This window comes from Emiliania huxleyi (assembly GCF_000372725.1).
Source record: "Emiliania huxleyi CCMP1516 unplaced genomic scaffold EMIHUscaffold_8, whole genome shotgun sequence".
NCBI classification, from domain to species: Eukaryota; Haptophyta; order Isochrysidales; family Noelaerhabdaceae; genus Emiliania; species Emiliania huxleyi.
This window is the reverse complement of record NW_005196021.1, coordinates 235,210-260,713: the sequence shown is the minus strand read 5'-3', so window position 1 is coordinate 260,713 and position 25,504 is coordinate 235,210. Positions and strand designations below refer to the sequence as shown.

Here is a 25,504-nt window from a genome sequence, read left to right as displayed (position 1 = left end):
CGCTGCGGCAAGGAGATCGTCGATCGTTATGAAAGCCCCTCAGGCGCCGTCACAGCTGTCGCTGTGAATGGCTTATCGGATGGCTACCTGCGAGCGGGCTGCAGGTGGCCGGGAGGTGAGAATTAGGGCCGTCGCGATCGACAGGCCTACTCGTACAATACGGGCTCCGCTCCACACCGACCAAACCTCTCGGAGCTAATATTGTCTTCGCGCGTGCAGGCAGGATTCCGCTTTCGATCACCCCCCGCTGCTCTCAATCGGGGGGGGGCGTCGCTGCCCGCGCCATGCTGCCGTCCACACGGCGCCACCATTAGTGTCACCCAACCATTTGTATCAGTTAATCCATAACGAGTACAGAATAGCGCCCAGAGGCCCGAGCCTGGCGGCCGCACCTGGACTCGCCACCGTGGGGGCGGGCGTTATCGCCCGCTCCCCCCGCGACGGCGGTGGCCGGCAAGGCGAAGCCCGCCATGCCCAAGCCCGCCATGCCCAAGGGCTGCTCCGCGTTTGACTCCAAGCTCATCACCGAGGTGCGCAACGGCGATGAGATCAAGATCTTCAGCGAGAGCTACACCGACAGCTCGAGTGCCACTACGACGAGAGAGAGGGACGAGGCGAAGCGCGTCGGCGCGCGCTGGTCGGCTTTCTCACCTGTTATCGCTGGAGGCTGCGCATACTAAACCCGACCTCGCCAACCAGTACAGTTTTGAGAAACGAGGGAGCGTCGCGCCGGGGAGTGAATCTGAATGCATCAGTGCAGAGCCGAGCGCAGACGCGATAAAGTTCAGATCAGGGCACGAAAGTGTAACGAGATCCGGGGAGACGTGTGCGGGATCCACACACATCATCCAAAGGGTCCATCTCGCTGCATCTCGCGGACGGTCGGTGCCATTATTTATACGAGTTTACCCCCCGGGGACCCCGCGACGCGCGAGCCCCGCGAGCCGCGTCGCGCGCAACGTGTGTGTGCGCGTCCCTGCAACCCTGGACCCTGGGGCGAGTTACAACCGAGATCGCGGGCGTCTGCACACCGCAGCAGCGAGCAGCCCGGGCCCCCGGCAGCGCGCCAGCGCGGAGTCCGGAGAGAACTCCCAGAGAAGCACAGAGAACAGCAGACCAGCACGCAGCGCAGAATGCACAGATGCGGATTAGTCGATAGTCCCCAGAGTGCAGAGAGCAAGCGCGCAAACAAAAAGGTCCTCTGGTTTCGACTGCACTCCAAGTGCTGCTCGACCGGAAACCCCTCTCACGGGTCCGAGAGGGGCTCAAGCCGAGCAAGAGACTGACAGCGCGAAATAGCGCGGAGAACACTTCTACGAGCTAGTCGAGGAGCAGAGCTGAACAGACATGACATGTCCCCATCAGTAACGCATGTCGGTGGTACTAAGCCTCTCTGGCTCCCATTCGTCCGCCACGAGACCCTTGCCACTCTCGCCCTCAGCTCGACAGCAGGCAGCATTGGCCGACGAGGGCAGGGAGCAGAGCTGGGGCAAGGACCTCGAGTCCGTCTCAGTCCTCGTCGTCGTCGTCGTCGTCGTCCTCCTCCTCCTCCTCCTCCTCCTCGTCCTCGTCCTCCTCGTCGTCCTCCTCGTCCTCGTCCTCGTCCTCCTCGTCGTCGTCGTCCTCGTCCTCCTGCGCGTGGTGTCGCGGGGGCAGCATGAGGTGGGCTGGCATGGGGGCCAAAAAAGGCTAAGAGTGCAGCTGCCTCGTCCTCCTCCTCCTCCTCATCGAGGTCCTCGTCCTCCTCGTCGCCCTCCTCCGGATCGTCCTCCTCGTCCTCCTCGTCCTCCTCGTCCTCCTCGTCCTCCTCGTCCTCCTCGTCCTCCTCGCCGCCCGCCGCCTTGGCGCTCTGCTTGCCGCTGTAGCCCAGCTTGAGCGTGCCGTGCTTCGCCTCCTCCTCCTCCTCGACCTCGCGCTCCACCTGCTCCACCAGCCCAGCCACGCCCGCGGAGATGCCCTCGCGCACCGCCGACGCCGAGCGCTTCGCCTCGTCCGCAGCCTACGGACAGCCGTGCCGCCCCGTCTCTCCCCCGCTCCCTCCTCCGCCTCGCCTCCCCGCCGCCCTCCCGTGAGCGGCGCCTTTGACAGCGCGCCAAACATGGAGGAGACGCCGCCGGCGACCAGGCCGCTCGCGGCGCCGAGGTCGGGCGCGCGGACGGCGGAGCGCGACTTGGCGGCGCGCCCGCGGTTGGCGCGCTGCCACTTTGAGCGCAGCGCCGACCGCTGCAGCAGCACCTGCTCGGCCGGCCTCTGTGCCAGTGCCTGCAGCGCCGCGCTGCCAGACTCTGCTGAGAACTCGAGCGCGGTCTGCGCGGGAGAGCGGCGCGCGGTGAGGGTGAGGGAAGCGGAGGCGAGGGCGGCCAGGAGGGGAGTGGCGGCGACGGCCGCGGCGAGGCGAGCGCGGCGGGTCAGGGGCAGTGAGGCAGTGAGAGGGTGCAGCGGGGAGGAGAGGCTGCAGCGGGGGGGGCGGCGGCACTGCAGGTGTGCTCTCTCGCCTGGGAGAGCTTGATGCGATTCGCCTCGCAGGCGGCGAGGAAGGCGACGAGGTCTGCCCGGCTCGGCATCCCTCCCCCCACCACCGTCAGCTGCCGCTCCGCCATTAGCCGCGGAGAGACGCTCAGGCTCGGCGCCGTCGCCGCCGCGAGCAGCACCGAGCCGCCTCGCTTGAGCAGCGGCAGCATCGGGGTGAGGCAGAGGTCGCCATCGGCGGCCGCGCAGAGCAGCGCGTCGAACGAGCCCGAGTGCAGCCGCAGGTCGTCCGCGTCCGACGCGCACAGCGCCTCCTCCGCCTCGCCGCCGCCCTCGCCGCCGCCCTCGCCCTCGCCGCCGCCGCCGCCGCCGCTCCGCTCCGCCACAACCGAGTGGACCTCGTGGCCGAGCGCGGCGGCGAGCTGCTTCGCCAGGCCGCCGGCGGTGCCGCCGCCCACCACGCCAACCTTGGCGCCGCGGCCCAGCCGCGCCCGCTTCAGCTGGCCCCACAGCGCGCCTCCGGTTGCCAGCCCGCCCGCCGCGTGCAGCGTCGGCACCCCTGGCGGCAGTGGCACCGCCCAGCGCGCAGGGAGGCGTATGCGGTGCGCGGCGGCGCCGGTCGTGGCGAAGTCGAGCCTGTTGCGGTCGGCGCCGTTGTCGACGTCCTCAAAGTCCATACCGGTGCCGAGGAGCACGCCGACGCGGTCGCCCGGCGCCACCGCCTTGACCGACTTGCCGGCGCGGACAACGACGCCCACCGCTTCGCGGCTCGGCACCAAGGGAAGCATGCAGGTTCCCCACGCGCCGCGAAGCTGCTGCACATCGCCGGCGGTCAGCGCGCACGCGTGCATCTCCACCTCCACCGCGTCGGCCGCCAGCGGCTCGGCGTCCTCATACGAGTAGTCGCCGAGCGACAGCCCGACCTCGGTAACCGCGACGGCCGTCACGAACGGCGACTGCTTGGACCGCTTGGCGCGACGCGGCGCACCGCCGCTGACCGCGCCGCGCTCGGCCGCTACGGCTCCGAGCACGAGCACGATGAGCCACGCGACGAGCATGTCGGAGGTGGCGTCTCAAAAGAATTGGGCGTGCGTTGAGTCGTCTCAGTCTCACGTGAATTCGTCCCTGTCTCACTCTCAGCGTCTCAGCGGTGTCTCAATAGATCCATCACTCCGTCTCACTTCCGTCTCACTTCCGTCTCTCCTTCCTGCCGTCTCAGCGGTGTCTCAATAGATCCAACACTCCGTCTCACTTCCGTCGGCGGCGTAACCGTGCACCGCGCCTTCGGCCTGTCCCCCAAAGGCGTCTTTCAGCGCGCAGCACTCGACTCGCCGCGCAGGAAGGGCCACCTGCAGCTTCTCGCGACGCTCGACGTGCTCGTGATCGATGAAGTGTCGATGCTGACGGCGGACACACTCAACGCGGTGGACGAGGCGCTCACCTTCGCGATGCGGCGGGCAACAGCATCGCGAGGATACGACATGTCGTTCGGCAACAAGTCCGTCATCGTGTGTGGCTCTGCGAGGACTGAGTTCCCACTGGCGGTGGTGCAGCCAGGCTGGCGGTGGTGCAGCGTCCGTGCGCGAGGCGGCGGGCTGGGAGCCAAGTGCGGGCTCGCGCGGGCGTGGCGACGGGCAGATGAACGCATGCAGTTCGTCTCGCCTGGTCGAGCTTGACCACATCACGAGGGCGATCTCGGGTACTCTCGGGCGCCTGCCACACTGCCCCGACCACCTCATGAGGTTGCACGGGTTATCTTGGGCAATCTCGGCACTCTCGGGCCTGCCGCGCTGAGACGGACGAGAAGGCAGTCAGAGACGGAAGTGAGACGGAAGTGAGACGGAGTGATGGATCTATTGAGACACCGCTGAGACGCTGAGAGTGAGACAGGGACGAATTCACGTGAGACTGAGACGACTCACCAAAATTTCCCATATAAGAATTAGCTTTTGTTTTTCTAAAGGGCCAGGCCACACACACACCAGCATGCCGATGAAGGCCGTCGCGTCCGAGCCGGCGCTCGCTCGCGCACTGCACCGCTCCTACATCCTCCGCGTGAGCTCCGACACCGATTCCTTCGAGTTCCAGGTCTCGGAGCACCTCCGCCTCTCTGGCGTCTACTGGGGCGCCTGCGCTCTGCACCTCCTCGGCGAGCTGCAGTCGCTCGACGCGGCGCAGGTCGTCTCCTTCGTCCGCTCCTGCCAGCGCGGCTGCGGCGGCTTCGGCGGCAACCTCGGCCACGACGCGCATATGCTCTACACGCTCTCCGCCGTGCAGGTGCTCGCGCTCTTCGGCGCGCTGCACACTGTCGACGCCGGGCGCGTGATGCGGTACGTCGCCTCGCTGCAGCGGCCGGACGGCTCCTTCGCCGGAGACGAGTGGGGCGAGGTGGACACCCGCTTCTCGTACTGCGCGCTCTGCTGCGCGTCGCTCCTTGGAAAGCTCGGCGACATCGACGTTGCCGCCGCAGTGAGGTACGTGCGTGCGTGCGAGAACTTCGACGGCGGGTGAGCGGCGCAACGCCCCTCCAAACCTCCCCGCGTGCCCTTACCGCCAGCACGCCCCGTGGCGCCGCGCCCGATGACATGCGCGCAAGGCGTTGTCTCGCGCCCCTCCTCGCGCCCCTCCTCACGCCCCGTGCCTCGCGGTCGGTCGTCGCAGGAGAGAGAGAGAGAGATTTGTTTGTGTCGCAGGTACGGCTGCGAGCCTGGCGGCGAGTCCCATGCGGGACAGGTCTTCACCTGCGTGGGCGCCCTCGCCATCGGCGGCGAGCTCGGCAGCGTGCGGAGCGAGGTGCGCACAACGCGAGGGGCGGCGCCGCTTCCCCCTCCCCTCCCCTCTGCCCAGCTCCGCGCCGCCCGGTTGCGCTGGCGGCTCACTTGGCCGACCACGCCCCTCTCGTCCCTAGGAGCTCGCCTGGTGGCTCTGCGAGCGGCAGACGCCCGGAGGCGGCCTCAACGGCCGGCCGCAGAAGGCGCGACCTGTGTGCGAGATACGGGGAGATATATGGGGAGATATGGGGAGATGTCCGGCCGCAGAAGGCGCGGCCTGTGTGCGAGATACGGGGAGATATATGGGGAGATATGGGGAGATGTCCGGCCGCAGAAGGCGCGGCCTGTGTGCGAGATACGGGGAGATGCGGGGAGATGCGGGGAGATGCGGGGAGATGTCCGGCCGCAGAAGGCGCAGCCTCGCCTCGACGCACCACCACCCCCGCGGCCCTGGAGGGGGGGGGGCTTGGAGGAGGGGCGAGGGGGGGGGGGGGGCTCGGCAGGACTAACCCTAACCCTAACCCTAACCCTAACCCTAACCCTAACCCTAACCCTAACCGCCCCCTCGCCAGGACGCGGACGTGTGCTACTCGTGGTGGGTGCTGTCTGCGATGTGCCTGCTGCGGAGGGACGGGTGGATCGACGGCGAGGCGCTGCGCCGCTTCATCCTCTCCTGCCAGGACGAGGAGGAGGGCGGCATCGCCGACAAGCCTGGAGACCTCCCTGACGTCTTCCACACCTTCTTCGGCGAGCGAGGAGAGAGTATACATGGTCCACACCCTTCTTTGGCGAGCCCACACAAGCCCACACACCGCCCCCCTCCTCCGCGCCGCGAGACAGCCCCCCTCCCCCCCCCTCCCTTGCGCGCAGGTATCGCCGGCCTCTCGCTTCTCGGCGCCGCCGCCGCGCTAGTCGTAGTCCGCCTCTCTCTCTCTCTCCTCTCGCCGGCCGCCCGCGCGCTGAGGAGGCCAGGGGGAGAGGTTAGCGTGTCCCCACCCCCGCCACCTCGCCCTCCCGCAGGCACCGACGGAGTGCCACCGATCGACGCGGCGCACGCCATGCCCGCCTCTGTCATGGAGCAGCTCAGAGCAGAGCAGGCGCTCGAGCCCTCGCGAACCCTCCGTGGGGCGTCGCCACCGCGACCGCGCCGCGGCCGACCCTCTTCGGTGCCACATAGGCGGCTGCAGCGAGCGAGGGCCGCCCCTCGCCGCCGCCAGAGTTCTTGACTTTCGTCGAGTCGGCCTTTACTAGCCGCGCCGAGTACGACCGTTGGGCTGCCGAGATGGAGGCGGGGAGGGAAGAAGCAGAGGGCGACCGTACTTGAGAAACTGGGGCCGGCCTTCCACAGCTTCCCCTTTTCCTCTGCGCAGAGGGCACTCCCGAGTCTTCTTCAGACTACATGTATGCAGTCTCGCGCGTTGCGCCAGGATCGAATCTCAACGCCACCCCTACCTCCTCGAACTTACCCCGTGCTGCTGCTCGGACGGGTGCTCGAGCTCTGGCCTCTGCCTCTGGTTGTGGTTAGTTGTTAGAGTCGAAACTCAGTTTCAAACTTTGAAACTTTGGGCCCCAAACTCAGATCTCACTGCATCTCTGGGGCAACACTCAACACACACTGTGTGACAGTCCGACCGCACACGGACACACGCGCGCGCCGAGAGAGGGAAAACAAGGAAAACCCCTACGGGAGGGGGTGTTCGAGGGAGCGGAGACAGACGACCTCTGCCGCAAGTCGCGCCGCGCGCGGCCGAAACGCCGCGATGCGCGAAGCCGAACGCCGCGGAGGATATATCCCAGACGCGAGACGGACACCACCACACTTGAGTCATTTGAGCCATGTGAAGCTGAAGCCTGAAGCCTCTTCTTCAGCCATGCACTTGCTACTTCCACTTGGAGCTATACGTCTTCTCTCTCGTCTCTCCTCCGCTGCGCCCTGATCTGTGTGCTCTTCTACGCGGAAGCTTGCTCGCTTGCAGACGGACAATGCTGGCTCGCATCGGAGACCTCAGCGCTGAGGACCTCTGGCCGTAGCCGTCCCTTCGCGCAGCTAGTCCAGAGGGGGGAGACTGCTCCGTCCGCTTTCAACGCAACCATCCAAACGCTGCCTTTGCGTCGCCTGAGTAACCCCCGCCCTTCGTTCACACGCCCCTCACCCGGCTCTCCGATTCGGCCTTGGGAGGTCGCCCAGATTGTCTGAAGAGGCGTCCGACCACGCTGTGGAGCCTTGGCGACTGCTTCGAAGCATCTTGCTCTGCTCGCAGGGAGGGCGCGACGGTTCATCAATGTGCGCGCCGCGCGGCGTGCAGTGAGCAGCGTGTACGTGTATGGCGAGGGGTTCATGGGATTGATCTCTCAGTCCCCACCGAGCCGCAGATGAGGATGAGCATCACGATTATTAACCACAACAGGGCGCCTGCGTCATAGCAGAGTCCGGGTGGGCGCTACATTTCGGTGCAGCAACTGGGGTCCATGTATCGCATCTCTCGCACCGCTGCCGAACAGATGGATCGCAAAGAGGCCATGTCCATCTCTCAGGGCGTGCATTGGCATGCGGGGAGACGACGGCGAAAGAGGCGGCGGCGGGGGGGACGGGATCGACATGAAGGAGCAGGGGCGAGATTTGGTACGTGGATCGCGGTAAGCGTAGCAGCCTGGCCGAAGTCGCGCGATACGAACTCGCACGTCCTGTAAGGTGCCTACGAGCTTACCTCGAGGTACTTACTTACGAACTTCGAGCTGACACGCACTGCGCTGCCTCACTTGTAGTGAGCGTCGGGCTGGTGGTTCGACACTCTGCTACCTCCCTGCTGGGGCCGCGCGCCGCGCCGGCATCGTACGTGCGTGCTGCCACCAACAGTTAGCGCTGCGGGCAGGCGTGGGGCCTGCTCCCTCCTGGTCCGTCGCGATGAACGCGGCGGTGCTCAGCGAGGACGCCGCGCTGCCGCGTCGGTCACAAAGACCACAGGGCTGGCCGCCCCTCTCTTCATTCAACCTCTCGTCGCCTGATGGCATTGAGCAGGTTCGCGCCTTGGCGGCGCCGGGAAGGGATATTGCGCTGCTGCTGTCGCTGGGGAAGTCGGCACACGAACGGTCGAATGTGCTCGCGCGGCGACTGGCGAGGCTGGGCTTCCGAAGCACGCTCGCTCTCACATCGAATCACGCTGCCTGCAACATGATCGAGGGGGCTTGCGGATTCAGCGGGAAGTACCTCGCCCATGACCCCCACACCATACGCATGCCCATTCGTCGCCTGTTCGTGTCCCGGCTCCGACTTCGAGATCCAGCGCCCCCGCCCTAGCCTGGGCCTGGTCTGCCGCCTCCCTCGCGCCCGCCGCCCGCCGCCCGCCGCCCGCCGCCCACCTCTACGCTTCGAACGTGAGCTCGAAGATACACGCGTTGTCCAGCTCGGGCTCCGCACCGCTCATCCTGCCGCCACTGCCCAGCTCGGTCCGGTCGCGCGGCGCCTGAAGCCTGCCGCGGACCCTCCCGAGGGTCCGCGCGCGGTCGAGCGGCGCCGTGAGCCCATGCCCGACCGGATGCGAGAGCGGCAGGTCGCCCTCCGCGCCCTCTCGCGGCCGAGCGATGTGGATGGGCGCCGAGCCAAGTGGCGAACCGTTGGCAGACACGGGCCCGCGGGTGCGGGAGGCTGGCAGCGTGGGCGCCTCACTCCACGAGGAGGGGACCGAGGAGAGGCTCCCGTCAGGGGAGCACGCGGGGGGCCGCGTCGCCTGGCGGTGGAGGGGGGCGACACTCCGTGCGCGAGAGAGGGGGCGAGTGGGAGAGGGGGGTGGGGAGGTCGAGGACGGGGCCACAGCTCGATTGCACCGCCGCCAACCCGAAGGCCCTCAAGGCGAGCGGCTGTATCTCGCGAGGCGAGCGCGCTATCTCGGCTGTATCTCGACTAGTGGCCGATTCAGTCAGTCTCGGCTGCACTCTCCCTCCTCTCTCCCTCAGCCTCCCTCCCGCTGTATCTCGGCTGCATCTCGGCTGTATCTTGGCTGTATCTCGGCTGTATCTCGGCGCCTTTGGAAAGTACGCCTCGGGATTGCCGTCGGCGCCAAGCATGCGCTCAATCTCCCGCTCCGTGACGGAATCGGGCTTGAGGCGCCGCATCGCGTCGAAGCCTTGCCGGATCGAGGCGGCGAGCGCGTGGTCGAGCGCGCCGGAGGCGGAGCTGGGCGCCTCCGAGACGCAGCGCCAGCACTCCTCGAACAGGAAGGAGTGGTCGAGGGAGCGGACAAAGGGGAGGGAGAAGAGGTGCTCGAGCAGCTCCTGACGGAGCGGCGTGCCGAACACCTGCGACGGGCGGCGATTGAGGGTAGGCTGGATCAGCCGCGGTGGTGCTGTGGCAGCGGCTGGCGACGGCCGACGGCGACGGCGGCTGCGGTGTCGGTGGCGATGGCGGCGATGTTGCACCTTGTCGTGCTTCTTGACCGCTTTCAGCGCGGCAACGTAGTTCAGCACGCAGGCGCGGTGGAGCAGCTCGACCTGGCGAAGACGATGAAGGTAGCACTGGGAGGTGGCAGTGAGGAGAGGCGGTATGGAGAGGGCGGTATGGTGAGTCAAGCCCACCTCGCCGAAGTAGCCGCTTGATTCCCGCTCGCCGGACAGGTGCACCGTCAGGTCGGCTAGGTAGCGTCGTTCGGCGCTCACGAAAGCTTGGTTCACCCTCTCCAACTCAGACCACAACGCCTGGCGGAAGTCAGCCGATTGAGCGCCCTGGGCCTTCATCAGCCTCTTGAGTGCCTTGTAGTCAATGTACGCCCACAGGATGCCGTTCGACTGCTCCTGTTTCCATATTTTCCCGAACTTCATGCACACACACCACTACCCACGTGCCGCGGAGTTAGACTAGCCCGTGCCCAATGGCAGACTCGAGCACCGTCGGGCGGGACTACCAGTTCACAGCCAGCCTTGTTAGATCTAAATGCGTCACGCCGCGCTCTTTTGGCCTGCGCCATCACCGAACATCCAGCGGCTGTGCATCGGTACGTGAGACAGCGAGCTGCTCGGCTTCACTTTTGGAGTGCAGTCATTAGCCTCACATCCAGGGCCGGGGAGCTAAGAAGAGCACCCAGCGGGCCAGCCAGATGCTCGGGAGCGGGCTGCGGGCAATAGCCCTCTAACCCTGGCTGGGGGGGGGGGGGGTGCGCGGTCGCAGGAAGGGAGCGGCCCGGGAGCACTATCCCGGGGAAGGGCAACACGGCGCGCGCACACCTACTCCTACTAGCGGACTCGACTCCAGGCAGTCCCCGCTCACACGGCAGGAACACGCCTGTAGCCCGTAGCCCATCCTAGAGCTGGACCAGGTGGATAACAGGTCATCGATGTGACGTGTGGCCTCTGGCTGCACAAGAGAAATATCAACGGAAAAAATGAAGTTCTTCAAACCTAAGTGCATAGTGCATACAGTAGTCAGCCAACACCGGCGCTCCTACTGGTGACGGTCCAGTAACCGCGGAGCAAAGTGCCTCGCCGTCCTCGCGGGAGTCGCTTAGGCGGCTCCCGTGGTGTACCTGTGTTAGTGCCAGTGCGCGCCAGTCCCGTGCCTAGTGTCTTGCGAGGGAGTTTTCTTGTAAAATTCTTTTGCACCTGTGTCGAGCCTGTCTGCTATAAATAAATAAAACGGGCACGCCAAACGAGGGGTGGGAGAAGGACAGGGTCCCCACCTGCACGAGCAGGATCTTGTAAGGACGATCAGGGACACAGGGGAACGGGAGCGGGGAGCGCATCGCGAGCCTGTCTGCTGTAGGTCCGAGTTGTTTTGTTTAAATTCTTTTGCGGGAAGTGGCCCAGGTGAGGCGCAGTGGGCACAACTAACACCGAGTTCACTCGAATTCCCCTCCATTTCTCTGGCAGTTCCTGGCAGTTCCTGGCTCTCACGCTTCACAATGAGGCCGACCATGCTGGCTCTGATGCTCTCTGTGGCCTCCGCAGTGACAATCAGGGACATGCGCGCCAACTACAGCTCAATCTTCAAGACGGGCAACCGCAACGCCGCCTCTCACCTCTGGGCGTCGTGGATTCTCGACAAGGCGGCGGACCTGCAGCCGTCCAAAATTGTCGAGCTCTTTGGCGGCTTTTGTCCGATCAGTGGATCGCCAGTCGTTCCAAGCGAGTCGAACCGTTGGGAGTACTCTCTTCCGACCCTGTCGGGAGACCGTGTCACCGGCGTCACCTACCACTGCTGCTCGCCATGCGTCTGCGACACGCAGGCCGGCGCCCCACCGCCGCCACCGCTCTCTCCGCGCCTCCCTTCACGCCGCCTCTCCATGCCGCGCAGGATTTCCTCAAGGTCGACACCAAGACCATCTCGACCGCAGCGGGAGAACGACGATTTAACTTTCTCGTCTACGGCGATCCGTGCCTCAACGCCACGAAGCTGCGAGAGCCCTATCGCTCCCCCTTTGGAGAAGGCACGGAGACCTTGACCGGAGGAGATAGGCCATCCGCGCCCGAGCTGACTTGCTCCGCAGGAAAGCTGACTGGAGCGCACCGCTCCGACCACGACGGGATCATCGTGGGGATGCTCGCTGCGCGGAAAAAGGAAGAGAGCGCGCAGTCCTCCACAGAGGCGGAGGAATTTTGCCGCCAGCGTGCGGCGCAAGGATTCAACTCGGGAATGGGCGTCATCTTCCGGAAGGTCGCCCTGATCCACCCGCTGCTGCCCGTCGCTCCGACACGCGCGGCCCTGCCTCCGCCTTGCACGGCCGAAAAGGCCCTGGTGGACCCTTCGCGGATCGCCGAGATGGAGGAGGCAATCCGCACCCAGCCGGTGACGCTGCTGGGAATGCCGCACATGCGTTGCACGGACGCGGCCGTGGCGCGGCTCGAGGGGGCACACGCGTGCTTTCACACGATCTCGTGGACGGACCCCGCCGACCCGCTCTGGACGTACCTGCAGTGCCTCCACCCGCACGAGACCGTCGGCACGATGCAGATGCACTCCTACGTCTACATCGGCGGCCAGTTCGTCGGGAACGGCTTCAAGCTGCAGCCGGGCGCCATGTCGGAGAGCGAGCTCACCACCCGGCTCGCGGACGCGAAGGCAGGCCGTACGTGCGAGAAGGATTGCACCGGCATCGACGGCCTGACCGATGCGGACCTCGAGAACCTCCGCAAGATGAAGAGCGAACCCCTCGCGCTGCTTGGCTGGATGCGCTGCCCGTGCACCGGCATTGCGCGCCGCCGCTTCGAGGGCGCTGGCGCGTGCTTCGTGGAGACCGTCTGGCCGGAGGATAACGCGCCGCTCTACAAGTATTTGCAGTGCGTGCACGGCTCGCAGCACCACTCCTTCGTCTTCTTTGGCGGCAAGTTCGTGGGCGACGGCTTCGCGCTCAGCGAGGACCGCATGACCGACTTCGACTCGCGCCTCGACGACGTGCATGCGGTCCGGATGTGCCAGCGAGAGGGAGACAAGTCCCTGGTGGGAGGCCCGCTGCAGTCATGCACCCAGTCGAGCGACGGCACGACGACCGGCTGGACACGCTCGGGCTCGTGCGTCTGGGACCCGATGGACTCGGGTGCGCCCGCCCGCATTCGCCACGCCGTCGTCGGCCCCCAGCACAGCGACACTCACTCGCTGCCGCCCCCGGCGACAGGCTACCACCAGGTCTGCGTCACCATGTCAGACACCTTCTTGGCCTCGTCCGCCCAAAACGACGGCAACGACCTCAGCAGCGTGGTCTCGTCGGGCGGCCACTGGTGCATCTGTGCGTGGGCTTGGGCGTCGGCCGTGCAGCGCGACAAGGAGAACTTCCAGGGCATCAGCCTCGAGTGTGACCGGACCAACGCGCGGCTGCGGAAGGTCTACCAGATGCACATCGAGCAGGGCCACGACCTGACCTCCCCGAGCGGCGCCTCTTACAAGGCGCAGGCGGCGCTGGACGCAATCAACAAGGTGTGCCCCGAGCATCCGCCGGCGCTCCCCGACGCAACCTTCAAGGCGGGTGCGCGCGCTGACATGGCCGACGTGGCGGCACGCCCCAAGGCAGCAGCCGACCCCTCGCCCCTCCTCGTCTCCTTCGGGTGCGCCGCCATCATCCTCGGCGCCGTGGCGTTCGTGCGCGCCTCGCGTCAACACCCGTGCTCCGACGACGAGAAGACGCTCCTGCCCGACAAGGCGGGCGCCGCCTCGAGCGATGACGAGGGCAGGCTGGGAGTGGCGCGGACTCCCCGCACGGCTCCGCAGATGTAGACCCCCCCCCCCCCCCCCCTTCTTCGGCAAGCAGCGCGGCGCCGTCATTCCCCCTCATGGCCAATCCTCTTTGTACGACTCGCCGCGCTCGTCCTGGGCCTCGTTGTAGCCGGACGTGCCGTCCTTGCGCCGCTCCTCCTTGACCTTGTTCGGGATCTTGGAGATCGTCTTGCTCGAGCTGCCGCCCGCCCACGCGCGCCAGCCGTTGACGCGCTTCTGGCGCGACTTTTCCCACATCTTTTGCTCCTTCTTCTGCAGCGCCTCCATGAACTCCTTCTCGGCCTGCTCCTGCTTGGCCCGCTTCTGCATCTCTTTATCGCGCTCCGCCAGCTGCGCCTTGCGCTGCTCGAACTCTGCAAACATGCGTGAGATCATCACCTTGATCTGCAGCTCCATCGTCGCCGGGTCATCCTCGGGCACAACCTCGCTGGCGCCTTCCTTGCGCAGCCGCTTCTTCTCCTTGGCGACCTTGCGCTCCACCGCGTCCTGCGCCGCCGCGCAGATCCGCGCGCAGAAGGCGAACCGCTCCGGGTCGTCCAGCCGGTCGTGCGCCTCCTTGATGATCTCGAACGCGGGCGCCGCGAGGTCGTTGCCCGGGTTCTTATCCGGGTGGACCTGCACCGACATGCGGCGGTACGCGCGCCGCACGTCGTCGACGCTCGCGGTGTGCGACAGCCCCAGCACCTCGAACGGGTTCATGTTGAAGTACTTTGCGCCTGGCCGGAAGAGCCGCGCGATTTGGTCCGAGCTCGAGAGCTTCTCGGCGTCGAATATCGTCTTCACCTCGGTGAGGAAGGCGGCCATCTCGCTGTCGAGGGACTCTGGCGTCTGCTGCGAGGCCGGCACCAGCGTGATGGCGGAGGAGGAGCCCGCCATCGTTGCAAAGAGTGGTATTTGGAGAGCCCCTTCGCGACGGCGCCGGGCGCAACAGAAAAAGAAAGCGAGAATTTTGTGTGAATTCTGCTTGCCTTCCCTGGGATTTTTAGGAGAGGAGTGTGGTGCTAGCCTTCGCCCACCCTCATGTGTGCTTAGGGTTGTTGAGTCTGGATTCTTCCACCAACCACGCCCCCAGGAACAGACAGGAGCCTCGAGGCTCCACCTTCCACTGCGCTCTCGCGACTGCGCGTCACCCCGCACAGATGTTCTTCGGCGGGCTCCCGCCCGGCTTTGAGGACGCCATGCCCGGCATGGGCGGCATGCCCGGCGGCATGGGCGGCCGGCGGAACCGCAAGCCGGTCGACAACGAGTCCTTTTACAAGCTGCTTGGCGTGCCCAAGACGGCGACGCAGGATGAGATCAAGAAGGCATACCGCAAGGCCGCTGTCAAGAACCACCCGGACAAGGGCGGCGACCCGGAGGTATTCAAGAACATCCAGAAGGCGAGCGCCCCCCCCTCGGCCGATCCCGCGTGAGCGTGTGTGCGGCGCGCAGCGCGGGTACGCCTGGCGGCGGCGGCCGAGGAGACGGCGGGTGGCACTCGGGAGCGGCGCGCCTCCCACCGCAGCGGCGCACGCGCCTCCCGCCGATCCCGCTCCTCGTCTCCTCCGCGCCAGGCCCACGACGCGCTTGGCGACGAGAGGAAGCGGGAGCTGTACGACCGGTACGGCGAGGAGGGGCTCGAAGAGGGCGGCGGCGGCGGCGGAGGGCCGGGAGATATCTTCGACGTCCTCTCCGGCCGCGGCCGCGGCGGGCGGCAGCAGAGCCGCGTCAAGAAGGGCGAGCCGATGGTGCACCCTCTCAAGGCTCGCCGCAGCGCTGGGCGGCGGCAAGTGCCGCGGAGGCTGTCGCCGCAGCTGTGGGGAGCCTGCGGGTAGGTGACGCTGGAGCAGCTGTACAAGGGTGCGACGCGCTCGCTGCGGCTGACGCGGAAGGTGATCGACCGCCAGCGCGGCGTCGAGACTTGCTCCGCATGCCACGGGCAGGGCGCGCGGATCCAGACGATCCGGATGGGTCCGATGATCCAACAGGTGCAAAAGACGTGCGAGGTGTGCGGAGGGACGGGGCAGACGTTCCGCCAGTCCAAGCAGCAGGAGACGCTCGACGTCCACATCCCCAAGGGGGCGCCCGACCAGCACAAGATCAACTTCTCCGAAAAGGCGCCCGCCCCCTCGCCCCCTCGCCCCCTCGCCCCTCCCTCCCTCTCCCTCCCTCTCCCTCCCTCTCCCTCCCTCTCCCTCCCTCTCCCTCCCTCCCTCCTCGCCCCTCCCTCCCCTCTCCTCCCCTCTCCTCCCCTGCAACACGCCCCTGCTGCATCTCCCTGCGCCCTGCCCCTCCGCCTGTCCCCTGATTACCCCCCCCTCTCTCCCTCTCTCCAGGCGCTGTGCGGCTTCAAGATGGAGCTCAAGGCCCTCGACGGCCGGACGCTCATCATCTCCTCCGCGCCGGGCGAGGTGATTCGGCCCGTCGCGTACACCCCCTTCAGCGAGGAGGCTGCGCAGGCGCGGGCGGTGCGTGCGGCGGCCACGGCCCGCGGGGCCGCCTCGTGACGCGCCCGGCGGTGTGGTCTGCAGGCGTGGACGCTGTACGACGACCACGACTGCCCCTCGATCGAGAATGCGGCGGTCGCGGAGACGGAGGACCTGAAGGTCTGCAAGAAGGCGGTCGAGGGGGGGCAGCTCAAGGGGAAGGGCATCGGCGCCTTTGTGCAGAAAGGCGGCAAGACGGTCTTCAAGCAGTGCACGTTCGACGAGGCGATGGCGGCCAAGGCGCCCGCGCGCGGCTCGAAGCTGTACGTCGTCTCCGACCCCGCCAAGGACGCCGCAAAGCGCCTGATGAAGGCGGTCGAGGGCGAGGGCATGCCGCGCCTCAAGTCGCCGTTTGAGCACGGTCCGCTCACCACACCGCGCCGCCCGGCCCCCGCGGGGCCCCGGCCCCCGCACCGCCCGCCGCGCCGCCCGACGGGCCGCCCCCCGGGCCGCCCCCCGGGCCGCCCTTGGGCCACTCCCTGTGTGCCGCCGCGGTTTGCCCCTCCCGGGACACCCCCCCCCCCCCCCGGGGGTTGCGCGCGCCTTCCCACCGCTCCGCGCCTTCCCCCCGGGCAGGGAACCTCTTCATCATCATCGACATCGAGTTCCCGACCGCGCTGAACGCCGCCACGCAGGCGTCGCTCGCAAAGCTGCTGCCGCCGCCGAAGCACACCGTCACCGCCAAGCCGGGCGACGACGACGTGGACGAGCTGACTCTCTCCTAGACCTTTCCTAGACCTTTCCTGGAACCTTCCTGTAGGCGACGACGACGTGGACGAGGTGACTCTCAAGGACATCGACCCGCTGACGTCGTACCTCGAGAACCTGCCCGAGAGGACCTTCGACGAGGAGGACGAGGAGGGCGGCCCGGGCGGCCAGCGGGTGCAGTGTGCGCAGCAGTGAGCTCGGCAGCGCTGGCTCGGCAGCGTGAGCCGCCTTCCCCGCACACGCCGCCGGCAGCTCGCTCGCCGAGGCGCCGGGGCGAGAGTCGCGTCTCGGCAGCCGGCGGCAGCGGCAGCCGACGGCGCTGCCAGCTTATTGGGCTGCGCCGCTGGCGGGCCGCTCGAGGGCGAGGCCGCCGTCTCGGGCTTGCGGCTTGCGGCGGGATGCGACTGGGCGGCCACGTCGCGCGGGCGCGGAGGGGAGGAGAGAGGGTAGGGAGGGCGGGCTAGCGAGAGGCGTTGCGCGGGGAGGAGGGCTTGAGAGGAGGAGGGTGGGGGGTCGGGGGGGTTGAGTGGCGCAGGCTGCCGCGAGACGGCTCTTATAGCTCGACGTTCACACATCGTCCCGCTTCATTCCCCCGCGGGTGCGCGGAGAGTGGGTCGTCGGTTTGTGATTCGTGGCCCGAGCGCTCACATTTTACTCGTTCGTCGTTGCGGCGGAGCGGACCATCGTTGCCCGGTGTTGTGTTGTATGTATCTTCTGCTCGCTCGGAGCGCCGCACCGAAGTTACAACACACAAGTGATTCAGCTTTCAGGTACCGCACGTATCGAGAGGCACACAATCACAAAAGTTGTTGTCGGGCACGCGCCCGGGCCGCGCGCGACAAGATGCACGCGATCAGCCGATCACGGATTCAGACCTCGCGGGGGGGCTCGGCGCACGTGCGACGTGCGACGCCGCGCGAGTACTCTCGCTGTACATATGGCGAAGGAACGTAGTGCAGAGTTACTGTACGTGGCCCACGACGCAGAATGCAGTACGTCTGAGGGCCCAGCTGGTGTGGGCCCCAGTGCATCCGTCGCCGGGCCCTCTTCGCGCAGTCGGCCGCGCGCCTCAGTCCCGCGGCGGGCCGTCCCGCGAGCGGCCTCACTCCCCCGACCGCGAAGCCGCCTTCTTCGGGCGGCAGCCCTTCTTCTGCGCACTGCGCGTGCCTGGCGACGCCGCCGTGCGCCGCTTGCGCCCGCCCGACGGAGCGACCGCGCCGTGCTCCGAGGGCGGCGAGGCCGCCTGCGCCGACGCGGCGCCCAGCTGCATCGCCTCCTCGAGCCCGTCGATGACCTCCGCCTAAAGCTCGCAGCTCGCCGAGATGGCGGCGAGATGTCGCCCCCCAGCCGAGCCCGCCGGCCGCACCCCGACCTCGTGGTTGGCGATGCGCGCAAGGAGCGCGCGGTTCGGGTACAGGTGCGGCTCCAGCCGCTCTCGCGTCAGCGGGCTCCTGCTCGGGTATATCTGCAGGACGCGCGAGATCTCGACGCGCTCGTAGGTGTGGCCGTCCGAGGCGACGACGGGGTCGCGCATCACGCCTACGGCCGTGCGGCATCTCGCGCCATCTCGGAGCTCGCTCGCCCCCCGCTACAAAGCAGGACTGTGCATCGCACCCTTGCTGATCGGGCAGAGGAACTCGTCGGGGGTGAGCACGGCGCGGAGGCCGAGCGTCTCGCACCTCGGGGGAGATATGGGGAGATATGGGGAGATATGGGGAGATATGCGGAGGCCGAGCGTCTCGCACCTCGGGGGGCGGCGCAACAAGGTGGGGGGGGTGGGAGGAGAGAGGCGGCGGTGGTTCGGAGAGGAAGGCAGAGAGTGTGCGGCAGTAGGCGGCAGGGCGTCTCGCACCGCTCGCGCCGCTTCTCGGCCTTCTCCAGCGCCTCCAGCCGCTCCCGGCCGCGCCGGTACGGCTCTGGGGCGAGCAGATCCGCTCCTGCGCCACGGCCGCGGTCAAGCGCAGACCGCAACTCGTCGGCTGTCTCGGCGTCGGCCAGCTCCTGCGCGTGGACGGTGCAGCTGCGGCTGATGAGTTTCAGCCACACCCTCGCAGCCCGGGCGCTCGACTCGAACACCGGCACGAGGTCACGCAACGGCACGCCGAGCGTAGCCAGCACAAGGTGCGGGATGGGGCGCCCCGAGACCGTGCAGTCATTGTTTGCGGGGTCGCTCAGCGTGTCCAGCACACTGACGGCGAGGTCGACGGCATCGACGTACTTACCGTCGCCCACGGCATCTTCTGCGAGCTCGACATAGACGTGCAGCTGCCAGAACTCGCCCCAGTCCTCACTGTCCGAATCCCAATTGCGCAACAGGTTGAGGATCGCGTCGATCGCCCCGGCCTCCACCACCGCTCGCAGCGTACGGTCGGTGAAGCGTGCGTCGAAAGTGGTCAGGTAGTAGAGCGCTTTCAGCGAGTGCAAGACCGCCCAGTTTCTGCCGTGCCGAAGCAGGTCGACGACGTCTTTGACGAATCCGGTCGCCTCCGCTTCGGTGACCGCCCCCTCCTCCGGATCGGAGACCGCCTCGCGCATGGATGAGGTTTCGATCAGATTGGCGAGGGTGCCAACCGCCTCCGTCACCGCCCTCGCCTCGGACCCTCGCTTGAGCAGCCGGACGCCACGGCGCAGCAGGCCGAGCAGCGCCTGGAGCGCACCGCAGCCGCGCAGCGTGCCGACGTCCTCGCCACTCCGGTAGACGGTCAGGCGGTTGAGCACAGCCCCCGCGTTCTCGGCGGCGGCGGAGTCGGAGGCGGCGGACAGCATGTGCACGAGAGGCTCGATTGCGCCAACCTCAGCGATCTCATCACCGATGTCGTAATCGAGCTCTGCGCACGTGTCTTGCAGGTGCCACAGGGCGCATGCAGCGTCGCTTGCCGCCTGCGACTTGCCGCCTGCGTGAAGCTGAGCGGTGAGGAGCCGGAGGCCGCAGGGGTCGGAGACGAAGGCCTTACAGGCCTTCGCGTCGAGCTTCGACACGGCCGCGGAGAGCTGACTCGTCGCCGACAGGGAGGCGGCGACGACGGCACGCGCTTCGGCGGCGGGCGACTTGGCGGGTGGTGGCATGGCAGTTGGTGGCCGAGGGAGCCTGCGAGGCCTGTGGGTGCGAAACGGAAAAAGAAGAAAGTGCACTCGGCCCAGTCGGCTTCGAAATCTGCAAACCAGGCGAGCATTCGAGAGCATGGGCAGTGATCCCGTCTGGGGCAACCAGACCGACAGCTTTGCGCTGTCTCACTGGGCCTTCGTGATTATTGTCGCGACGGGCATCGTGTACGACCTCCTTCTGCACAAGCTGACCCATTATTTGCAGCGCGCTGCGCACGTGCATCGCGACACAGAAAAAGCCAGCTACGCTCTCCGCCCTGCCAAAACCTACCTGAAAATCTGGGTGCGCTTCCAAACCGAGATCATGGTCCTCGGCTGCCTGGCCTTCACCATCTGGGTCGCCAATCAGTGCGGCGCCTTTGATGTGGTGGCTGAGATCAAGGGCGGTTCTACCGGACCGGGATGCCACGTCGTGAGGGTTCCTGCAGCGCACGACCACGGCGGACATTGACGCGCTCATCTCCTTCCCCGTCACCACCTTTGCCATCGTGGGGCTCGGTGGGCTCATTTTGGCCGTGTCGTCGACGTACCATTGCGACCCCGAGTACTTGCTGGACTCGATTTGGTGGGCTCTGTGGCAGCGCCATCTACAAGCACTACGAGGCCACGAGGCAGGGCCAGGCCCCGGGAACCGATGAATTCTACGCTTGGCGTTACCCATTGTTTGACAAGCTGGCCTGCCTGCCCTTCGCGGGCGTCACCGGCTTCCTCCCGGGAAGGGAAAGGCCAAACGAAAACTTGCATACAGACTGCGCTCTGGTACCAGTGCTATTTTCTCGTCTACACCATCATGGCGCGCTCTCCCTCCCGCCCTGACTCACGCTTGCGCGCTCCCTCCCTCCCTCGCATCTCGTCCTGTCACCCCCGGGCCCTCCGCCAACAGGACCCGTTCACGTACAAACTCGAGGCGACCTTCAAGACCTATTACACGCAAGGCGTCACCCCGGGAGAGGTGGAGCATCTGTTTATGCACGAATACAACCGCACTGGGAGAGAATACTACCTCACCTTTTCCCCCGACTCGTGGATCTCCAACTACGAGTCGACGACGATCGCCATGAACGTGCTCAACGCGGCCTCGAGGACTCGGAGCTCCTCGGCGAGGTCTCCCTCCCTCTCGCGGCGAGGGCGGCGGCGGCCTCCCGGCGGCGCGAGGGTAGCGGTGGGGACGGCGGAGGAGGTAAGGGCGGCTGCGAGGGGGAGGGCGGCGGTGGCGAGGGTTGCGGCGGAGAAACTTGGCGGCCCCCTCCAGCCCTCCTCCCCCCTGCGGTCTCGACGCTCGAAAACTCAGCTCGAGGAACAGACACAATAAATACACAATTCAGGAGCGGCGCGCTCGAAAAACGAAAACTTCCTCACGGATACAACACACAAAACCGGAGGTCGGTTCACGGTCTCGCGCGCGGCCGCGGGTGAACCGGTCGTCCGGCTCCGCCTCCCGCTCCCCCTCCGGGTCGCGGTCGCGGGTCGTCCGGTCCGCTCGAGCTGGGCCGTCCCGTTTTGATCTCTCGGTGAGTGGGCGCCCGCCCGCCGCCTCTGAGGGGGTCGGGCCCCCTAGTCTGAAAACAAAAACAAGGTCGAAAACAGCCAAAATCAGCCTGCGAGAGAGGCACTGCGCGCCGCTGACCTCATATGTGGGGATGTGTGCCGACACCAATACTGATCTAAAACCTGGAAACCCTTGTTCAAAGCTGACCCTAACTAAGCGCCATCCTTCCTGCTCTCACCTGATGCTGCTCTTGTGCTTCCCCCCGCGCCCGCCTCCTTGGCCCCCTTGGGCGTATTTTCTACTCCCGGTGGGGGGCCTGCGCTGGGGCCCCAGGCCCCCGCTTGTTTTCTGTTTTCTGTTTTTCAAAACGCCCGCCCGCCCGCCACCCCGAGGCGGCTCGGCCCCCCACTCACCGAGACGCGAGAGATCAAAACGGGACGGCGCCCTGTCGACTCGAGAGCTGGGGTCTCAACGACTCGAAGGTCGAACGCGAACTAGGAAACTCTTTGAAGTTACGCCGGGTAAGTTACAGCTTTGCACATTACAGGAAAAAGGACCGGACAGGAACAAGTGTCAAAAAAATTGCTTTAGAAGAAAAACGAGCACGCATATTCTCCCCCCTCCATTCTCTCCCCCTTGGCGCTGGCGCCCCACTCCCCCCAGCCCCTGAATCGCGTACTAGCTGTGGCTACCGTAGGCCACACTTGCGTCGCCGGGGGTTCCCTGCCCTAATGGGAAACTGGCCGCTGATCCGAAGACCGACTGCACCAGGGTTTGCTAGATCGCGCGGGGTGAATGAGTGATGAAGTTAGTGCCTTGGGTGCCCGTTCCCCATGGTGGCTTCCCCTGGTCTCACGACCATGAATGAGAGCTCTCACTCCCAGGGTACTCCCGCGTATCTCGGCTCCCTTATCCCCCCCCTCTTCCCTCCCCTTTCTCTCTCCGAGATGACCCGTGCTCTACGTGCCTAGGTTCGGTCCTCGGGGAGGGGGGATTGTCGGTGTGTCCTCGCGAGTTTTTTCGCTGGACGCCCGACAGCTTCGATTTCCCTCCTTAGCGCCCCGGGTAGAGCGTGGTCTCCCCTGGAGCCTGCCACGCCCGTTCTGTCTAAGCCCAGGGTTCAGCTTTCCAGTTGATCCTTATCGGACTGGTGAGTTCCTTCTCGCTGTCAGTGTGACGCCCCGGCAGTCATTGGCAGCGGTGCTACACACACTACGCCATTTTTCGTTTGTGACGTTTCCAAGGATGTTCTTTTTTGACAATTTCTATGGGCTAGCGAGGGTGTTTTTCTTTTAGCAGAGTTAGCGAACAGGTTTTCTTTTTGTGGAAGAAAAAGAAGGTGCAGGTCATGTGCTGGCTATCTCCCGAGTGTGAGTGTAGTGGAGTGTTGGTCTTTCCCGTACTCGCGAGGTTTTCTTTTTGAGGTGGGAAGGGGTGAGGAGGGGTGAGGGGTGAGGGGTGAGAGGTGAGGGGTGAGGGGTGAGAAGGGGGGGTGAGGGGTGAATGGTGAGGAGTGAGGGGTGAGGGGTGAGGGGCGGGGGGTGAGGGGTGAGGGGTGAGGGGTGGGGGGTGGGGGGTGGGGGGTGAGGGGTGAGGAGTGAGGGGTGAGGATTGAGGGGTGAGGGGGTGAGGGGTGAGGGGTGAGAGGGATGGGGGGTGAGGAGGTGAGGGGTGAGGGGTGAGGGGGTAGGGGGGAGGGGATGAGGAGAGAGGGAGATGGTGAAGGGTGAGGTGAGGGGTGAGGGGTGAGAGGTGAGGCAAGGGTTCGGTACAATGTTGGTAGGGGGGGTTCGGCTGTTTGTGAGTATGGCATGTGGGTTAGGGGGGAAGGGGGGATGCTCCTGCTTGCTCGCGCCGCGGGCGGCGCAGACCTCGACGTATTGTCGCATAGAGTCAGAGGGCACTCTGCACAGCCACAGGCGTGGGGAGGTGAAGCATTCTTGGCCGAGCCGCCTGGGAGCGCGCGCGCGCGCGCGGCGAGCCAGCGCGCCTCGCCTGGTGGAACGGAGCTGTCGCGGGGTGCAGTCAGCCGTGCAGTGAGTGGGCGGCGCGAGCGTGCGTGTGTGCTGAGTGTCCAGCAGGTCTGCTGCATTGCCTGCTGGCAGGCTGTGCAGATCTGGTCGGATGGCGGGGCGCGTGCGCGGCGGCCGCCGCGCGCGGCGTGCCGCCGCGCGCGCCTCGCGCGTTGGAGCTGCGTCGTGCCGGGCGCGGCGCGCTCTGGTAGGGCATGATGCCTGAAACAGTGTGTAGGCGCCTGGCAAAGGGCGTAGACTGTCAGTGAGGTTCACTGCGGCGCGCGCGTCGCGGCGTGAGTGGTCGTGCGGCTAGCTCTGATGGTGCGAGAGGCGCGTGGCTGGTGCGGGCGGCTGGCGCAGCCATGGGGTGCCAGCACAGGGCAGACGCACATGACACAGGCTTCTGGGCGCTGGGCGTGTGTTTGCGTGCGCGCGGGGACGTACGCGCAGTTTTCACGCGGTGTGCGTGGGGAAGGGCATGAGGGGCGCCGGCCGCGCGTGTATTGGCGTGTGAGAGTGCGTGGTGCCCGAAGGCGACGGGGCCCGAAGGCAGGGAAGTCTCTAAGCGCCTCGCGAGACGAGGTTTGCAAGAAACTTCCAGGAACAAGTGTCAAGTCTAGTGAAAGGACCAAGTGGGTAATCGCACATGGGCATGCACTGGTATTGGAGAGGGAGTAGTACTCTCTGACGGGGTGACGCGGACTGCTGAGAACGGGGGGGGGAGTAGTACTAGTATCGCGCCGTGCCTCTTCGCCCACGGCCCTCGACACGCGAGGGCGTGTGTGCGGCGGACACCTCTTATGCGGCGAGCATGGACTGCGACCGGCCGATGAGAGCGCGCGCCTCCATCGAGGCTGCGCGGCGGGAGGGCGAGTCGAGGGAGGAGGCGCGGCGGCCCGCAGACTGCCAGAGCTCGCGCGTCGGCGACGGCGGCAGCAAGGCCACGTGGAGCGCGCGGCGCGTGTCGTCGAGCGAGGCGGTCCGCTCTGATGTCCGCTCCGGCAACTCGAGGTCGCGGCCGCCTTGCCGGAGCGGGTGGCGGCGCGCGCCTTCTCGCTCGGCGGCGGCTTGCTGCAGGCGGACGATGCGGCGCAGCGCGGCGCAGACGGCGACAGAGAGGAGGAGGACGAGCGCGAGCAGCCAGAGGGCGCCTCGGTACCCGCCTGCCCACTGCCGCGCCGCGCCCATCAGCAGGCCGGACACAGTGAGGCCTGCGATGTAGCACGACTCGAGCACGCCGTACACGCGCGGGACGGCGCGTGCGCCGACGATGAGGGGCACCTGCGGGAGCGGACGAGGGCGGGCAGACGAGGGCGGGCATCGCGGCGGCGCTTGCGATCGGTAGGGCGAGTGTGTGTCCGCCTCACCAGCGCGTGTAGCAGCGGCGGCGCGGCGGTGGCGCCGGCGGCGAGGCTGAGAGTAGCGGCGCGCGAGACCCACCAAGCGAGAGTGATCCCCCTCCCGGGCTGCAGCTCCGCCCACGAGCCGCCGCCCTCGAGCAGCAGCAGCGGCACCGCGCCGCAGGTCGCCATCAGCAGCGTGGTGGCGCAGAGCATCAGCGTCGCGCGTGACGCGGCGGCGGCGGGCTCTGTGGCGGCGGCGCAGGCGAGGGCGAGGGGCGGGAGGACGAGGAGGGCTGCCATCTTGTTGAAGGCGACGAGCGCGCCAGCGTCGCGCGGCGTGAGCCCTTGCGACTGCAGCAGCCCGTTCGTGAGCGAGGCGAAGGAGTGGAGCGGGCCGAGCGTGAAGGATCGCCTGCGAGGGGCGGAGGGTCGGAGGGAGGGGGCAGGTGGGGCAGGTGGGGCGGGTGGAGGGAGCGGCTCCGGAGCTGACCGAGGGCGGGGGGGGGGCGAAGCGTGCAGGCGGCGGAGGGGCGGGCGAGGGGCGGGAGGCAGCGGGCGGAGGCGAGGAGGGCGCCAGACGGCGAGCAGCAGGATGGCTCTCCTCGCCCTCCACCTCGCACGCGCTGCCCGCTCGCAGCCGAGGCACTGGACGGCGAAGGCGGAGCCGCGCGGGATGAGGGCGCCGCAGCCGGTGCACCGGACCGTGAAAACGCCTGTGCGCGTGCAGGGCGGGCGGTGGACGCGTGGCGCCCTCTGGAGCCGGGTGGAGGGGCAGCGCAGAGCAGCTGCCGAGTGACGAAGGCTCCTCGGGGGTCGGCGGCGGCGGCGGTGGCGGCGGCGGCGGCAGGCGGACGCATAGGGCGACGCCGGAGATGAGGCCGGCGAGAGCGGGCAGCAGCAGCGCGAATTCCACCGCCTGCAGTCCGCCGCGCTTGAGCAGCT

At 67.0% G+C, this 25,504-nt stretch overlaps 7 protein-coding genes across 7 annotated transcripts; 2 read left to right on the top strand and 5 right to left on the bottom strand.

The window, feature by feature from the left end:
- Window positions 1-1,509: 1,509 nt before the first annotated feature.
- Window positions 1,510-3,538, bottom strand: EMIHUDRAFT_461839 (hypothetical protein; the record flags this gene model as incomplete). Its single annotated transcript, XM_005759460.1, has 4 exons — window positions 2,496-3,538; window positions 2,122-2,307; window positions 1,922-1,999; window positions 1,510-1,632 (listed from the first exon to the last, which is right to left on the bottom strand). Exons 1-4 carry the CDS (start codon window positions 3,525-3,527, stop codon window positions 1,510-1,512), a joined length of 1,419 nt encoding a protein of 472 aa, XP_005759517.1. The 5' UTR covers window positions 3,528-3,538.
- A 923-nt stretch (window positions 3,539-4,461) lies between these two features.
- EMIHUDRAFT_62247 (hypothetical protein) lies at window positions 4,462-6,466 on the top strand (the record flags this gene model as incomplete). Its single annotated transcript, XM_005759459.1, has 5 exons — window positions 4,462-4,976; window positions 5,163-5,262; window positions 5,378-5,452; window positions 5,813-6,011; window positions 6,261-6,466. 5 exons carry the CDS (start codon window positions 4,462-4,464, stop codon window positions 6,464-6,466), a joined length of 1,095 nt encoding a protein of 364 aa, XP_005759516.1.
- Window positions 6,467-8,602: 2,136 nt separating this feature from the next.
- Window positions 8,603-10,055, bottom strand: EMIHUDRAFT_96944 (hypothetical protein; the record flags this gene model as incomplete). The annotated part of the gene is made up of 4 exons (XM_005759458.1): window positions 8,603-8,968; window positions 9,330-9,536; window positions 9,657-9,728; window positions 9,813-10,055. The coding sequence occupies 4 exons, from the start codon at window positions 10,053-10,055 to the stop codon at window positions 8,603-8,605; spliced, it is 888 nt and encodes a 295-aa protein (XP_005759515.1).
- A 3,436-nt stretch (window positions 10,056-13,491) lies between these two features.
- Window positions 13,492-14,313, bottom strand: EMIHUDRAFT_198361 (hypothetical protein; the record flags this gene model as incomplete). Its single annotated transcript, XM_005759457.1, has 1 exon — window positions 13,492-14,313. One exon carries the CDS (start codon window positions 14,311-14,313, stop codon window positions 13,492-13,494), a length of 822 nt encoding a protein of 273 aa, XP_005759514.1.
- Window positions 14,314-14,576: 263 nt separating this feature from the next.
- EMIHUDRAFT_198360 (hypothetical protein) lies at window positions 14,577-16,805 on the top strand (the record flags this gene model as incomplete). The annotated part of the gene is made up of 7 exons (XM_005759456.1): window positions 14,577-14,795; window positions 14,991-15,101; window positions 15,252-15,479; window positions 15,753-15,827; window positions 15,948-16,217; window positions 16,508-16,603; window positions 16,683-16,805. 7 exons carry the CDS (start codon window positions 14,577-14,579, stop codon window positions 16,803-16,805), a joined length of 1,122 nt encoding a protein of 373 aa, XP_005759513.1.
- Window positions 16,806-17,712: 907 nt separating this feature from the next.
- EMIHUDRAFT_198359 (hypothetical protein) lies at window positions 17,713-19,676 on the bottom strand (the record flags this gene model as incomplete). The annotated part of the gene is made up of 4 exons (XM_005759455.1): window positions 17,713-17,910; window positions 17,983-18,149; window positions 18,225-18,289; window positions 18,463-19,676. 4 exons carry the CDS (start codon window positions 19,674-19,676, stop codon window positions 17,713-17,715), a joined length of 1,644 nt encoding a protein of 547 aa, XP_005759512.1.
- A 2,058-nt stretch (window positions 19,677-21,734) lies between these two features.
- Window positions 21,735-24,481, bottom strand: EMIHUDRAFT_350777 (hypothetical protein; the record flags this gene model as incomplete). Its single annotated transcript, XM_005759454.1, has 2 exons — window positions 21,735-21,765; window positions 23,818-24,481. A coding segment is annotated over one exon (388 nt), but the record flags the coding sequence as incomplete, so codon positions are not given.
- Window positions 24,482-25,504: the final 1,023 nt, after the last annotated feature.